At 49.2% G+C, this 16,803-nt stretch overlaps 1 protein-coding gene across 1 annotated transcript in view; it reads left to right on the top strand.

Annotated features, from left to right (window-relative positions):
- The first annotated feature begins 1,598 nt into the window (after positions 1 to 1,598).
- The window catches only part of LOC121464708 (ras-associating and dilute domain-containing protein-like), a 72,038-nt gene continuing 56,833 nt past the window's right edge, over positions 1,599 to 16,803 (top strand). Inside the window, exons 1-2 of the mRNA XM_041677736.1 lie at positions 1,599 to 1,670; positions 8,509 to 9,107. Coding sequence (XP_041533670.1) covers positions 8,573 to 9,107 — 535 coding nt within the window. The 5' untranslated portion in view covers positions 1,599 to 1,670; positions 8,509 to 8,572. The remainder of the gene's footprint in view (positions 1,671 to 8,508; positions 9,108 to 16,803) is intronic.

The following is a 16,803-nucleotide window of genomic DNA, read 5'->3' as shown; positions in this document are numbered from 1 at the left end:
GAAAGATGAAAAAGAGGAACTTCATAAGAGCTAGTGTAGGAATCTGGGCAGCTGGGCTGGGTAGAGCCCCTCAGCATACAGGGACAGGCAGAAGTGGTGGTTCATACATGTTTATCCCCTTCGCTTCTCTCAAACATGGGGTCACTACTCTACAGCAGCGGTTTTCAACCTGTGGGTCACGACCCCAAGGGGGTTGCGCGCCAGATAGCCTACATTATCCAATTTTTACATTATGATTCATAACAGTAGCAAAAGCACAGCAATGAAGTAATTTCACGGGTGGGGTCACCACAGCATGAGGAACTGTAGCATGAGGGTCACAGTATTAGAAGGTTGAGAACCACTGCTCTACAGCGGTGAACTATAAACTGTCCACAGAAAGATGGACTCCTAGGGTTAGGGTCTGCAGTTTGAGATCAGAAACATATCAGCGCTAAGTCAAAACAAACAAGTTGTTAGGAAGGCTTTTGGGTCAAAGTGCCCAAGCCGATTAGGTCCCCTTTTGTATGTTTTTTTTTTTTCTTTTTTCTTTTGGTTTTTCCAGACAGGGTTTCTCTGTGGTTTTGGAGCCTGTCCTGGAACTAGCTCTGTAGACCAGGCTGGTCTCGAACTCACAGAGATCTGCCTGCCTCTGCCTCCCGAGTTTAAAGGCGTGCGCCACCACCGCCCGGCCCTTTTGCGTGGTTTTAAGCCAGTCTGCCATAATTTGACTTGCCCTTTAAAACTCTGGGTAAGGCCTGGGGGGGAGAGGGTGGTTTAGTTGGTAGAGCATTTGCATTGCATACATGAGGTCCTGGGTTTAATCCCCAGCACTACACAAAAGAGGCATGGTAGTGCAAGCCTGTAATCCCAACACAAGGAAGGCGGAGGCAATAGCATCAGGGGGCAAGGCCAGCCTTGACTACAAGAGTTTGAGGCCAGTCTGGAATATATGCGATCCTATCTAAAATATAAAATAAAATAAAATTCTACAAAGAATACATTAAAATTAAAGAAATGGTGTAAATATTGATAACATACAGTATATATACGTATACAATTATCAATCAATCAATAAAAATATGTTAAACGAAACAAAATTCTGGTCTCCCTGTTCCCGGTCCATTTCATGCATGTTTGTAAATATCAAGGTGATTGTCCACCCTTGTCCATCCCTCCACTCTTGTCCACCCTCCACACTTGTCCACTATCTGGAGTGGAGGCCGACCACCACCTAGCCTACTTGACCATAGAGCACATAGAGGAAGGGTTAGCATCGGCCACGCCCCTCTTGGCTGAGGCCCCGCCCCTCGATATACCACGTGCCCGTCGTAGGAGGCCACACCCACCCCGAAAGCCACACCTCTTCAGGAATCGCCCCTGCCGTTGGCTGCCAGAAGGGGACGCTAGCGCACAACCTATATTTCCCCGGGTCCAGGCCAGCCCCAGTACGTGTGACCCCGCCCACTCAAGGCTTCGTCTCTGCCCATTGGGCGCTGAGGTGTCAGGTTTCCGTTCACCTCGCCGGGCTCCCCGCCCTCACAGGCTCCGCCCCGGAGGCCCCGCCCCCTCGGAAGCCTCGCCCTGTCCGTTGCGCGGCCGGCAGGAGGCGCCTCGAGCCGGGCGCCAGCTCGGCTAACGGCGGGCGTGGGAGCCGCGCGCGGGGGACGCGGCTGACGGGCTGAGCTGAGGTAAGTGCGGGGCGCGAGAAGGAAGATCGGGGGAGGCCGAGGATGGCTCAGGAGGTGCCTCTGGGCTACGACGGGGACCCGCGGAGGGCGCGGAGACCGCGGGCTAAGACACGGGTGGCGGGGCACGCGCTGGGGCGGGGCCGCGCTGTTCACGGTCCCCGCAGCGAGTCCCGGCGCGAAAGAGGCAGGCTTGCTCGGTTGCCATGGAAACCGGCGAGCGCACGGGGCCTGGAGTGGCCCGGGGGAGCTGCACCTAAAGGCCGGGTGGGCGCGGGTGGCGTGGCCCCGTGGGATTCTAGGGGGAGATCCGGCCAATGTCATTCTTGGTGGAAGGACCCTATCAGGCCTCAGTTTACCTGGCGGTGCCAAGGAGATGGAATCTAACCTGGGGCATCCCGAAAAAGCTCCGAGGGAATCCCACACTCTCCTACCAGGATGGTGGTGACACCCCACTCCTACACCCGTCCCGCAGGAGTGTCGCCTCCCCACCCGTGTACCCGCGAGAAGCATTGTTTCCCCAGCTATTTCTGTGCCATTTGCATCCAGCCCCCCGACAAGTACTGCGCCTGAGACAGATGCTGGGCAGGAGCTCTGAGGCCCTCAGAGGGATCTGGCTTCTGTCCCTGGGGAGCCCTGGGATGGGGGGCCTGAAAGGCTGCAGACCTGTCGGGCCAGCCTTTGTCGCCCATTGAGTGTTTGGTTAATCTGAATTACCAAAAAGAATTTGATTACCCGTGTCTCGGTGCTGCGGGGCACCTCTTGTGCATTCCAGAGAGGAGCCTGTCCCTAATTCCACTGGGAGAAGTCATTCAGTCCCCTTTTGCTAAGTGACTAGCACCGAATGGAACCTGATTGAATTATGCTCATATTTAAAGCCTCCCTCCAGCTGGAGCCATAAAGATAGGATTTGTGGAAGAGGGGAGGTGAATAATGCACCAAAGTTGACTGTTCATTTTTTTTCCTCCTGTTGGAATGATAATGTGTTCCACATTGTCCTGTTGGAACAGACATGTCCCTCCACCCATGTCAGCCGCCACTGACCTCACTGCCTGCCTAGTCGTTGTGACTTAACCTTTTTTTCTTTTTCTTTTTTTAAAAGCAGAAATGGGACTCTTCTTGGAGAACTAGAAAAGGGAGAGTTTATGAGGCAGCTGCAGCAAGAGCCTTGCCTGTACTCTGACTCTCCGGGACCTGGGCTGTCCCCAAATGTTTGTGTGTCAGAGGCGAGAATTGGGCAGAAAAGGAAAAGACAGGTCATACTTGCAGAAAAACAGATCTGGTTACCCAGGGCGTGCTCTTCTCTGTAGGACTTTCCCTGGATTCCAAGTGGCCTTTTGAGAAACATTTTTGTCCTGTTTGGACAAACAGGCTGTACTCTTGACTCTGTGATTAGGAAGGGAAGTGGCCTGGGAGCAGGTGAACACCCCCAGGGCCCACTCTCTTTGGTGGCTGTGGTGAGGATGGCCATAAAAGCAAGCTTTCTGGAACATCTCAGAACATCTAAAACTCAGCATTCACTGGGACTTTGAGGGGCTAGGAAGGGGAATGTTAGAGAGGAATGAGTCACCTCACCCAATTTCTGCTGCCTCCTGTTCTTCATGATTTTCCAATCCGTCTTAGACAGGAGGGAGGGGCACTTATGAAGGTCCAGTCTGCATCCCGTGCTCCTGAGGTTCGTGGAGGGGACCTAGTATTATGTACTTGTACTTTTCCTGTGTATTTCCTTTTTCTTTTTTTACGTATGTATTTTGAGATAGGGCTATGTGTAGCCTTGGCTGGCCTCAAACTCTTTGAATAGCCAAAGATGACCTTCAACTTCTTAATTTTTTTTGCATTCATTTATTTATTATTTCTCTATGTGTACATGTTTTAAATTTATAAAGATTTTTAATATTTAAATTTAATATTCTGTGTGCGTGCACATGCTCAGTTGGTGCTCAGAGGAAAACTTTTGGGGGGATGGTCAGAGGACCACTTTTGTGAGTCCATTTTCTCCTTCTGGCATGTGAGATACGGGAATTGAACATCAGGCTTGACAGCAAGCTCCTTTGCCATCTTGAAGGCCCAATGACCTTGAACTTCTGATTGTTCTGTCTATACCTCCTGAATGCTGGGACCACAGGCATGTGCCTCCATGCCTAGCTTACGCAGTGCTGGGAATGGAACCTAATGCTTAATGCATGTGAGGAACATCTCTGCCTCTGTTACCCCCCTTTTGATAGCGTCTCTCAGCCCCAGTTGGTCTGGAACTCATGCTGTATCCCAGGCTGGCCTTGCCATGCAGTCCTTCTGCCATAGCCTCCTGAGTGCGGGAGTTATATATGTGAGCCATAGCAGCTTCCATTCTCCTCCTCACCCTTTCTCTCTTGGCATTGTCTCACGGCGCCCAGGCTGGCCTGGGTAGCTGAGGATGACCTTGAGCTCTTGACCCTCCTGCCTCCACCTTCAGACAACTGGGATTTTGGGTATGCACACCACCACACCTCGTTAACATTTCTGTTCTGTTAAAGCAGTCCAGTTAGATGTACAGCCAGGGAACAAGATGCCAGTCCATTTCTGCATTGGATCTGGGCCTTTAAACACTGTGGTTTACTTTGTGACTCTTCTTCTGCTTAAGGACATTTTGACATTGTGGTCTCCAGAACCCATGACTTTTAGGGCCACAAGCCTCAATGGCTGGGGCTGCAGTGTTGCCCACCTGGGTTAGACTTTCGTCAAGGAGGATACTTCAGCACAGGCGTCCCCTGCACTTCTTGGAAGTGGCGGGGGGGACCAAGTGTTGTGGAGGCTGTGTCATTTGAGAATGTGTGCTGGTCTAGAGGCTTCCAAGGAAGGGGTGCGTATGCATGTAGAGGCCAGAGATCAGTCTTGGGAGGGATCACTCAAGAGCTGTTCACCTTGTGTTTCTCAGACACTCTCTCACTGGCTTGGGACTCCATAAACTGGCCAGCCAGGGAATCCCAGGGTTCCTCTTGCCTTCATTCCCTGAGACCTGGTGCACACGCCATGATGCTGGGCTTTTCACACCGGTTCTGTGGACTGAACTCTAATACCATGTTTGTGTGTGAAGACACTGTGATGCATGCTTTTCAGAAAAACGTGTGGTGGGGTGGGGCATGCATGCAAGTGTGTGGGGGGATGTGTGTACCAGTACCTACACAAGCGGAGGCTAGAGCAGCCGAAGCCGGGAGCTGTCAGGAATGACCTGTCTCTTCCTTGGAAGCCTCTAGCCAGCACACATTCTCAGAAGACACGGCCTCCACAATGCTTAATTCTCCCTTGATGCTTCCATGAAACACAGGGGACTTCTCTGCTGGAGGAGGCTCAGTGCCTGGGATCTGTGTGTCACCCCGGGGCTGAGGTTATAGGCATGTGCAGACATAGCCAGCTTTTTATGTGGGTGCTAGGGATTCGAACTCAGGTCCTTATTCTTATAGAGCCAGCACTCTTAAGCACTGAGCCATCTCTCCAGCTCCTTGAGAATGCTTTTGTTGTGGTTTAAGTGACAGTCCCATGCAGAGGAGCATAATCAGTTCTAGACTTCTCGGGGTTGCCGAGGATACTTGTCTCAGGATCCCCGGGAAGAGACACAATACTTTGATCTCTCCATATCTTTCTTCACAGAGACCCAAAAGAACCTTTTGCATTTCAATTTTCTGGCCACTTTTCTCTGGACAGCAGCTATTTTTAGGCAAGTTCAAGTCTCCAGAGAGCTGGTACATCACTAAAGACTTTGTGGTGGGGAATGAGTTTTGGTGAAACTAGAGCCATCCTGCAGGACAGTTGCTAGTCCTTTGGGAGCTCAGGCTTGAGTGTTTGTTTTTTTTTTTTCCAGACAGGGTTTCTCTGTAGCTTTGGAGCCTGTCCTGGAACTCCCTTTGTAGATCAGGCTGGCCTCGAACTCACAGAGACCCTCCTGCCTCTGCCTCCCAAGTGCTGGGATTAAAGGCGTGCGCCACCACCGCCTGGCAGGCTTGAGTGTTAAAGCTCTCCAGAGGCTCTGGAAGAGCTCAGACCCCTCCCACAATGCCCGGGCACCTAGGTCAGCTGGCTGAGGAGGTTTTGTGGCTTGCTTTTCCGACTTCACTTGTGTTGCTGCTGGCGGTGGGAGGGGCCTCAGGAAAAGAGTAGGCAGAAATCTGATTCTCAGTGTCAGCTGGAGGTCTGGTCAGTTGCTTCGTTTGGCTCCCTGTGGGGTCTTTGCTTTGAAACCGGATCTTGCTGTGTTTGTAGCTCAGGTTGGCCTCCAAAGCAAGATTCTCCTGCCTCAGCCGCCTCCGAGTTGCTGGGATTGCAAGATTACAGGCATTCATGGCCATGTCTGGCTTTCTGAGGTTTTGTTTGGCCTTGGGTTTTTGTTTGTTTGTTTCTGTTTTTGTTTTTGTTTGTTTGAGACTGGATCTTTTGTGTCCCACACTGGACTGCAGCTTTCTGTAGCAAGAATAATAAAAACTCACCCAACATCTGTCTCTGGGTTTTTATTATTCGTGCTACAGTTTTCTCAGATTTCTATGTAGTTGAGGTTGACCTTAAACTCCTGGTCTTTGTGCCTTCATCTCCCACCTGATGTAATTGTAGATGTGGACCGCACATCTGCTTGATCCAAGTCTTTTAAAAACAAACAAACCTTTTTTTTTGGGGGGGGGGGTTATGGAGACAGGGTTTCTCTGTGGCTTTGGAGCCTGTCCTGGAACTAGCTCTTGTAGACCAGGCTGGTCTTGAACTCACAGAAATTCACCTGCCTCTGCTTCCCAGGTGCCGGAATTAAAGGCATGCACCACCACTGCCTGGCCAAACAAACTTGTTTTTAACCATTGAATCATCTCTCTAGTTCCAAGATTCTTTTTAAAATTATTTTACATTTATTGCATGTGTGCACACACCACAACACATATGTAGAGATTGGAAGACAGTTTTTTTTTTCTTTTAGTTGGTTCTCCCCTTCTTGCTTGTGGTCTGTGTGTCAGTCTGAGGTCATTGGGTTTGATGGCAGTCCTGTTAGCCTCCTGAGAGTCTTTTGAAGAGTTCCGTGGGTGGTTCTGAAGCCTTAAGCCACCACTAAAATCCTTCTCCAGCCCATAAAAATGTGGGTGAGTGGAGGCTGGGGACTTCAGCAGAGCTGACAAGCTGGAGTCATAGTGGCAGGTCGCTGTGCTGCTTTCTCTGGGTCCTGAGTCATTAGCGGGTGTGTCCAATCTTTTGACATTGCAACGTGATATCATCTACAAAGCTGACACTTGAGCATGGCGCAAAATAGAACCACCAAAAAGCCTCATGTTTTAAATACATTTACAGTTTTGTGTTATGTGTCATTCATAGCTGTCATTGACCGCATACAGCCCCAGGGTTGCAGGTTGGGCACACTTGTTTAGAGGCTTCTAGAAAACACTCCTCCCTTGGCTCACCAGTTTATCTCCCTTTGTTTGCGATGCAGGAGTGAGGGCTGCTCATCAAGAGATGAATGCATGCAGCTTTTCTCCCTCATCCTTACTGGTGGCAGAGCCTCCAGTCCTCGTTTCCTTCTCTAGGCTCTCCAGACCTAAGACTGTTTTGAGGGTGATGGGTAATTCCTTCTCTAACCCCCATAGGACATTAGGAGCTTTAGGATTAGGATTCTGCTACACACAGGCTCTTCCTGCTCCCTGGAAGCTCCTAGGGAGCCAGCCTCTTTCTGAAGAGAGCCTGGTGGCTGAACATGGTGGGTGGAATGCATGCATTCCTAGGATGCTTCCACTGGTTCTGTAGGCGATCTTTGTGTTGTTCCTTGTGGCCTAGTGGCCTCGTGGATGTGCCAAGCTTCAGTCCTAAGGAAGTATCTCTTTAGTTGGGACTAACCTCCTCTGCCAGGGATCCCTTCCAGTCAGGACCAGTTGTCTCTGCCAGGTCATGGGGAGCAGCTTTCTCTTGGGGTTTGTATTTCTAGAGTCCGGTTGCTTGTTACCCTTACCCTTGTATGTGTGTGTGCGTGTGCGTGAGAGAGAGAGAGAGAGAGAGAGAGAGAGAGAGAGATTCTTTGGAGACAGGATTTCTCTCTGAGCCTGGAGCTCAGTTGGCAGCTAGCAAGCCCCAGTAATACTCCTGTCTCTGTCCCACAAATTGCTGGGGTTATAGGTGCATGCATAGCCATGCCCAGCGTTTGACATGGGTACTGGAGATTTGAAGTCAGGTCTTCATGCTTGTACAGCAGGTGCCCTTACCCACTCGGCCATCTCCCCAGTCCCAAGGCTTGTGATGTGACGTGATATGTGTGTGTGTGTGTGTGTGTGTCTGTCTGTCTGTCTGTCTGTGTCTCTGTCTGTCTGTAGCTGTGGCCATTTCCCCAGCTCTTCTTGTGTTTGGGATGACCTTCATCTTTTGTATAGACTGGCATAGAAGAATTGAATTCACAGCCAAGATGAATATGGCTTGTTTCCTTCTGTTACTTGTTTGTTGTTGTTTTTCTGGCGTGACCTTGCTAGATGGTGAGCATATTCCCCAGAACAGAGAAGCAGCCCTACTGAGACTGTGCTGTCACTTGTCCACTTGCAGTAGCTGTTCCCTGTGCCCAACACTTCCCAGAAGTCACAGAGCCCTAGGCGGTTATAACTTACTGTGACTTCCTTGTTTCCCTTCATAGTGACTTTCCCTGAAGGCACTGCAGTCTAGTCTATCAGACCTGCTTTGCCCCTTGCTCCTCATAGGCTCTGACTTGTCAGCCCCACTGCTGGGTTTCCGGCTCCAGGTGGCGTGGATGCCAGGGTGGCCCAGGACCGTTGCCTCTGCTGGGATGGATTCGTGTCTCTTTTGTTCTTGATGCCTCTGATACCTGGCTCTAACCTGTATCACTTTGCCCTCCCAGGCTCTGGCCTTCCCCCACCCATTGGCTGAAAGCCTCAGTGGTTATTCATGAGGACGCACCCACCATGTTTTATGGGACTCAGTTCATCATGTCTCCTCCCACCAAGAGTAAGCTGAAGCGACAGAGCCAACTACTGTCCACTATGCTGTCCCGGACACTCAGCTACAAGTATCGTGACCTGGACCCCACCTTCAGCAGCCTGGGCGCCAGTGATGATCCTGCGGAACTTTCCACTCAGCTCTCAGCCCCGGGGGTCTTGAAGGTGTTTGGAGACAGTGTCTGTACAGGCACCCACTACAAGAGTGTTCTGGCCACTGGCACCTCCAGTGCCCAGGAGCTGGTGAAAGAGGCCCTGGAGCGATATGCCCTGGAGCCCGAGTGTGCTGGCCAGTATGTACTATGTGACGTTGTGGGCCAGGCTGGAGATTCTGGACAGAGGTGGCAGGCCCAGTGCTTCCGAGTGTTTGGAGACAATGAGAAGCCCCTCTTGATCCAGGAGTTATGGAAGCCCCGAGAAGGTTTGTCCCGGAGGTTTGAGCTGAGGAAGAGGTCAGATGTTGAAGAGCTGGCAGCCAAGGATGTGGATACCACCACGGCAGGTGAGGAAGCAGAGCGGTGAAGGATGGCTTGGAGGGGACAGACAGAGGGGACAGAAGAACACGGGGAAGGATGGCTTGGAGGGGACAGAGGGGACAGAAGAACACAGGGAAGGATGGCTTGGAGGGGACAGCCAGGGGACAGAAGAACACGGGGAAGGTGGGTTTGGTTTCGCGGTGGCCAGTGTGGCTGTGGTGAGTCACTGATGTCTTCACAAGTCTGAATAACCTTATTGGATGAGTGCATTGACTATGGGATACTTGGTGGCCCATTTTCAGTGGCTTCTGCTACCTTCTATAGTGTTGTAGGCCAAATCCAGCTCATTAGTCCCAGAGACCCATGTGTTCCTGGTTGTTGGCCTGCCACAAATATCCCTCTTCAATTCGTCAGGAATCTTTGAGTGGCTGCATAGAAAGACAGTGAAGGATGCTTCACAGACCCTCATGACATTGCCGAGCCCAGAGGACTCAGGTGCCAAGTGGCTGCATAAGGATATGTAGCAGGTGCCTTGGGTAACCTGGAAACGGTTGGTTGTCAAACTTCTTGTGGACTTGAGAAGTAGGGCAGCTTAGCCTGCTCTTGGCCTCAAGGATGTGGTTGGTGACTTGGAGCCCATTACTTTATTATTCAATTGGTGGAAAGAAATTAGTCATTTTGCCAGAATTTATTTTTATTTTTTTAATATTTATTTATTTATTTATTATGTATACAATGTTCTGTCTGTGTGTATGTCTGTAGGCCAGAAGAGGGCACCAGACCTCATTACAGATGGTTGTGAGCCACCATGTGGTTGCTGGGAATTGAACTCAGGACCTTTGGAAGAGCAGGCAATGCTCTTAACCACTGAGCCATCTCTCCAGCCCCAGAATTTATTTTTTCTCATATCCAAGGTTAGTTTTTAGTTGACCTTTTACAAAAAAAAAATAGATTTATTTTATGTGTATGAATGTGTACCCTGTGAGTGCCTGGGAGTTATGGGTGGTCGTGAGCCACTGTGTAGGAGATGGGACTCAAACCCAGGGCCTCTACAAGAGCAACAAGTATTCTTAACTGCTGAGCCATCTCCCCCACACAAACGTTCTTTAAAGTTGTAGGTCTCATGATGACAGCTGCTGCTTTTTTTAAATTTTGATTTGTTTCTGTTTTAAATATGTGAGTGCCTGTTTGTGTCGGGGAAGTGAAAGTAGACATCAATGTGGAAGTCAGAGGTCAAACTGTGGGAGTTGGCTCTTCTACCTTGTGGGTCCCAGGACTTGAACTCAAGTGGTCAGGCTTGGTGGCAAGTGCTTTTACCTGCTAAGCCATCTCACTGGCCCTGAGTGTGTGTGTGTGTGTGTGTGTGTGTGTGTGTGGTATGTGGATGCACACGTTATGGTGCACTCAGGAAACAACTTTGTGGAGTTGGTCCCTCTTCCCACAGTGGGTTCTAGGACTCCAACTCTGGCTTGTTAGATTTATGCAGCAGGTGCCTTTACTAAGTGGGCCTTCTTGCTGGCCCCACACGTCATTTCAGAGACCTGCTATAACCAAGTATTGTGGAAATGTACACATGCACGCACACACACACATAGGACCTTGATATTAGTATGCGGAGCATCACTTTGTTTTGCGTTTGCTTGTGTAATGTGTTTGAGGTGCATGTATAGGTTTGTGTACCCGTGTGTAAACACAGAGGCCATAGGACGACTTCAGATATCCTGCCCTATATCATTCTCCTCTTATTTTTTTAAGACAGAGTCATGCACTGAGCCTGGAGCTAGGTTGGTGGCCAGAAAGCCCCAGTGGTCCTCCTCTGTGTGACACTCACAATGATGGGGTTACAGGCAGAAGGCCACAGCTAGCATTTTATGTGATGCAGAAGATTTGAACTCACATCCTCATGTTTGGACAGCAAGCATTCTTACTCACTGAGCCATCTCCTCAGCCCCTAGAGCAACATTTTGGACATTCTTTTGCTCAGAGCAGGCCTGATGAGACCATGAGACCTTCTGGCTGCTGCTGGTGCCCTGTGCCCAGGTCTGTGTGTCTGGGTGATGTGGATGCTGGCTGCTGTGGGTGTAGTGTGTGGAATTGTGTTCTGTCTACCTCCTTCAGCACTACACACACACATGAGGCCAGGCCAGAGGAAGTTCTGCAGCTCACAGCCTTTCTCCTTTGGTGGCTATGAAAACCTTTCCAATAAAGAGTCCATTCTTCATTGGCCAGGCTGAGTGACCCACTTGTTGGACTGTAGGGGGTCATGTTACTGCCCAAGCAGGTCCAGCAAAAGAGATGACTCTCCTGGCTGCCATCCTTCTCTGGGTGTGATCAAGGTGCCCTGTGGCCAGGGCAAGGGCTATGAGGATTGTGCTGGGTTTGTTGTTACAGGCATACCCATGCCACTCCTCCTCCCACCTTTCTTTTCAGTAGTCCTGGGGATTGAACCTAGGACTTCATCCCATGTTAGCCAAGCACTCTAGCACTCAACTACAGCCTCCAGTCTTTGCCCATGCTTCTTACCTGGCATGACAGCACACCGTAGAGCCTCTGCTTAGAGCCAAGTAGTGGGCTTAGGCCTAGGGAGATGCACAAGGAAGAGCAGGCCCGACAGACACACAGGTAACATAGCAGCACAGGGACGTGATGACAGACAGAACTGTCCTGGAACTCACAGAGATCAGTCTGCCTCTGCCTCCTGAGTGCTAGGATTAAAGAAAGGCATTTGTCATGCAGCCAGGCTCAGCCCCATTCTTGTTCCCACAGTAGAAGCTGCTGTGGGCTTTTAGGAGCTTCTTTCAGGCTTAAGCATTAGAAGCTCCAGGATGGCAGATCCTGAAGCCAAGTGGTACTGGGAGCTGGAACTGAGGCTCCAGCTGGCAGTTCACCTGCTTCTTGTGAATCATTGGGGTGCTTGCAGTGCACCAGTGGAATGCCCTTTGTTGTGTTTGGGTTCTGTTTTCCATAAACATTGCTTTTTTTTGTGCTGTGACTTCCTGATTTTCCAGCTTATCAAAATACGGCTGTCTGTTTGAGAGGGAGGTGGAGGTGGAGCACTGGGCTGGAGGGCAGCTCTTGGTAGTTTCCCAGGGGCTGGAATTTAGGTCCTGTGCCATGAGGAGAGGGCTCTGTGTCCTGTCGGTGAGATAAAGATGACAATCACTTACATGCACTGTGGGGAGGGTGACGGCAGGGCCATGTGGTTTTTGTCAGCACCTTAGGAAGCGTGAGGGATAAGGCTTGCTTATGGTCATGGGAAGATCAAGTGTGAGGTCAGAGGGACAGGACTGTTTGGGGCTGTGTGTGTGTGTGTGTGTGTGTGTGTGTGTGTGTGTAAGTAAGTGTAGTATTGGAGATGGAACTAGGGGCTTGCACATGCTAGGCTGGTCTCTACCACTGAGCCACACCCCAGCCCCTCACTGGGGGATTCTAGGCAGGTGCTCTACCACTGAGCCACACCCCAGCCCCTCACTGGGGGATTCTAGGCAGGGGCTCTACCACCAGCTACACGCTGCTCCTTAATCTTTTTTTTAAAAAAGATTTTTTAAAAATATGTATGTGTGTATGAATGCATGTACACACAGAGGCCAGAAGAGAGGGTTGGATTCCCTGGAGCTGGGGTTACAGGTGGTTGTGAGCTGCCTGATACGGGTTCTAGAAACTGAACTTGGGCCCTCTGGAAGTACAGCAAATTCTCTTAACCGTGGAGCCTTCTCTCCAGCCCTCTATTTCCTTTTATATTTTATTTTGAGACCAGGTCTCATTACTTTTCCCTGGCCTTGCTCTCACTATGTAGTCTGTGCTGGCCTCAAACTTGTGATTCCCTACCTCAGCCTCCCGAGTAGCTGGGACAGCAGCTCTGTGTCATCAGCTTTGCGCTGTTTCCCCTTCTGTCCTTCAATCCTTATGGAGAGTGTGGTTAGCTCTGATTTTCCCACCCTCAACTTCCTGGACATCTTTGAGTGGGGGAAGGCCTTGCTGTGGCAGGTATCTTGGGTACATTTGTGTGTGGAGCAGCTTCCCTGGTCCCCAGGCTGTCACCCTGCATTGTAATAGTAATGTCTCCAGATATTGCCACACATCCAATGGTAGGCAGACCTGCCCTCTGTTGGGAGCCCAGATGAGACAGTAATGCGTGGAGTCAGCTCAGATAAGCAACTTTTGTCCACACCCAAGCCTCTTACCCTGGAGGCCAAGCAGGTATCTTGGAGGCTACCTTCAGCCATCAGGCCTGCTGTTTGTGACACAGGCTGATTTGGTTGTTGGAGGCCTTGGAAACTCAGTGTCTTGAGGATGGGGATGGTGTGGAACTACTGTTTGTCCTGGACCTCTTCCTGCTCAGCCTTAGATGTGTTTCCTTCTCGGGGCAGGATGCCTTTATTTTGCTTTGGCTGTCTTCTCCATAAAAAGGCAGGCACAGAGGGAACATTGAGATTTGAGGCCAGAGACACCGTGATAGCAGACACTGGACTAGTGACCAAAGAGCTGTCCATTAATGTCTGCTGTGGTACCTGGCGTTTATTGGCGTCAGTGAAATGTGTAGGAGTTTGGGGAGATGGCTCAGCCGGTAAAGCGCTTGCTTGCAAACACCAGGATACAGCTAGATCCCCAGCAGCTATGTAAAAAGTTGCACATAGTGGCATGTGCTGTAATTCCAGTGCTGGAAGATGGAGACAGGAGGACACTAGCGAGCCAGTCTAGGTGAAGCAGTTAGTTCAGGTTCAGTAAGAAACTCTGCCCCCAAAAATAAACTAGAGTGCAACTGAAAACAGCAGATGTCAAACTCTTGACGTCCACATACTTGCACAGATACTTGAACACACACTCATGTACGCATGCACACACACATTGGAGGAGAGAGGCCCTGTGGAGCTCAGCTTTCATGTGTACCAAAGATTCTAGGTTGGGCATTTTCTGGTGGAGAATGGAGAGTTAAGACATAGTCTACTCAGTTCAGTGTGGCCAAGACACAAGACGGTCGCCTCTTGGAGGTGGTCAAGGTTGTCACAAATGCTTGGCTTGGAGTCTGTATTCTGTCATGAATTTTGTCACCTAAGGACAGGCAGGAGCTTGGGGACTTCCAGGAACATGCCACAATGAAGCCACTGCTTCTTCTGTATGCCAGTTGTGTCCTGTGTATTCTGTCCTCAAGAATTACTTCCTGTGGTAATTTACTCTTGGAATATTTTTCTTCTGTTTTTTTTAAATGTTTTAATTTTTATTTTTTTAATGGTATTTTGCCTGCAAGTATGTCTGTGTGAGGGTGTTGGATATTCTGGAACTGGAGTTACAGACAGTAGTGAGTCGCCATATAGATGCTGAGAATTGAACCTGGGCCTCTGGAAGAGCAGCCAGTGCTCTTAACCCCTGAGTCATCTCTCCAGCACCCTTCTTCTGTTCTTAATTAGATATTTTTTTGAGACAGGGTCTCATGTAATCCAGCTGTCTTTAAATTCCCTGTGTTGCAGAGGGTGATCTTGAACTCCTGATCTTACTGCCTGCACCTTCCTAGTGTGCAGATGAGAGGAGCACAACTCACAGCTTGAATCTGATTTTTGAATAATTTCTGACTTTGGGAGAAGGTGGGAAGTAACTCAGTTGCTGTTTATCTTTTCATCTGGGAATTGCTGCCTCTCTACCAAGTCTTACTTTTTTGCAGTGGATGCTTGGTGGTAGGCTCATTGCAGGAAAAATTTGTTTCATGTGGTTTGATGAAAACCAAAACAATCAGAGCTTTTCTTCAGCAGTCTGAAATTACCAAAGGCATCAACTTACAAAGGCACAGGGGGCAGGGGAGGGACATCTCATCACACTCATGAGCCACTGCCGGAGATGTGTAGTCTTTGTACAGGAGTGAAAGGCGGCACTGATGTAACATGTTTAAAAGACATGAAATTTGAGACCAGTTGTGGAGGATGTTCGGGAGCTGGAGGGAATTACAGATGTTAAACAAATAATAGGCATAAGGACAATTTTCTTTGCTTTAAAATTTTTAAATTGCATTTATATATTTGGGAGTGCACACTATGACACAAATTTGTAAATCAAAGGACAACTTGTAGGAGTTGGTACTCCACTTCCACCATGTAATTCTGGGGATCAAACTCAGGCTTGGCAGCAAGAACCTTTATTTACCTACTGAGCCATTTCCAAAGATAGAGTATTGGGGATGGACATTGCAGTGGGTCTGTATGTGTCACAGTGAGTCACATTTGTGTTCAAGGTGACAAAGAAGGGAGCTTTTAATGAGAAAGCATGCTTTCTAAAGTTGCACGAAGTTATCTGAAATGATCACCCTCCACTGCAACAGGCTGGTGGCCATCCAAGGGAAGATGTAGTTGTCAAGCAGATGTCCTTGAGATGTTTTTAATGGATGAGGTAAGAACAGCCTTTTTGAAGGCTGTTGTTCTGACAGAGTCTCCTGGATGGTTTTGTTATAACACACGCGTATGCGTGCGTGCATGTGTGTGTGTGATGTCCTCTCTCCTAACATCACAACTTTATTATTGTTAAGGTTTGACACAAGTGACTCCATTGTTTTTGGTTTTGTTCTTGTTCTTCAAGACAGGGTTTCTCTGTGAAGCTCTGGCTGTCCTGGAACTTACTGTGTAGTTCTGGCTGCCTCGAACTCAGAGATTCACCTGCCTCTGCCTCCCCAGTGCTGGAATTAAAGGCATGCACCACCACCCAGTGAACAAAGCAACTCTTAACATAGATTTTCCAGAACCCCCTGACTGTTTCAGTGACAGTATGTAGAATTTTGGGAGGGATGTTTTTAAAAGACCAGTAGTCAGCGGTTGTGTGGCCAGTGTAACAAAAAGACGCGTTTTGTGAACTCGCTGTCTCGTACACGCTGGATGGGAACTCTACCAGCCCAAGCTAGTCATGAGCTGGCTAAAAACATCTTGTAAAAAAATTTATTTTAAGCCGGGCAGTGGTGGCGCATGCCTTTAATCCCAGCACTCGGGAGTCAGAGGCAGGCGGATCTCTGTGAGTTCGAGACCAGCCTGGTCTCCAAGAGCTAGTTCCAGGACAGGCTCCAAAACCACAGAGAAACCCTGTCTCGAAAAAAAAAAAAAAAAGAAGAAGAAAAAAAATTTATTTTATGTGTTTGCTTGCGTGAAAAAAATTATTTTATCTGTTTTACATGCGTGCCAGGTGCCCTCAGAGTCCAGAAGAGGGCATCAGATGTCCTGTGACTGGAATTACAGACTCTTGTCAGCTGCTGTATGGGTGCTGGAAATTAACCTGGTCCTCTGGAAGAGCAGCCAGAGCTCTTAGTCACAAAGCCATCTCTCTGCTCCAGTGACTATTTTTAAAAATCTTTTTCTACTGCACAAAAATTCAGCCTTTTAAGTGTTTGTTTATTTTTGTGTGTGTACATGTGGTGTGTATATATGTTTATATATGGGTGCATCCATGCTCATGGGTGTGTATGCATGTGGATGTATGACTCTGGCTGGGTCTCTTCTTGATTCTCTCTTTTGGTGAGGCAAGGCCTTCCACTATGGTCACTGCTCACCAATTCCAGCTAGTCTTGTTAGCGAACTTGTTCCTGAGATCCCTTGTCTCAATCTCCTGAGTTCTGGGATCACAGAAGGTTGCTGTGCTTGCCTAGATTTTGTGCATGAGTTCCGAGGTCCAACTTTCCTTAATGTCCTGAGCCATCTTCCCAGCTGTCTTGAAGCTGTCCTAAGTATCCTAAGAACAATGCTGTGAATT

Source organism: Microtus oregoni, unplaced genomic scaffold, assembly GCF_018167655.1.
Source record: "Microtus oregoni isolate MIOR12 unplaced genomic scaffold, Mior012 000029F_ref0000214, whole genome shotgun sequence".
Lineage (NCBI taxonomy): Eukaryota > Metazoa > Chordata > Mammalia > Rodentia > Cricetidae > Microtus > Microtus oregoni.
Note: the sequence above shows the minus strand (reverse complement) of the source record. Positions and strands in the feature narration are given on the sequence as shown.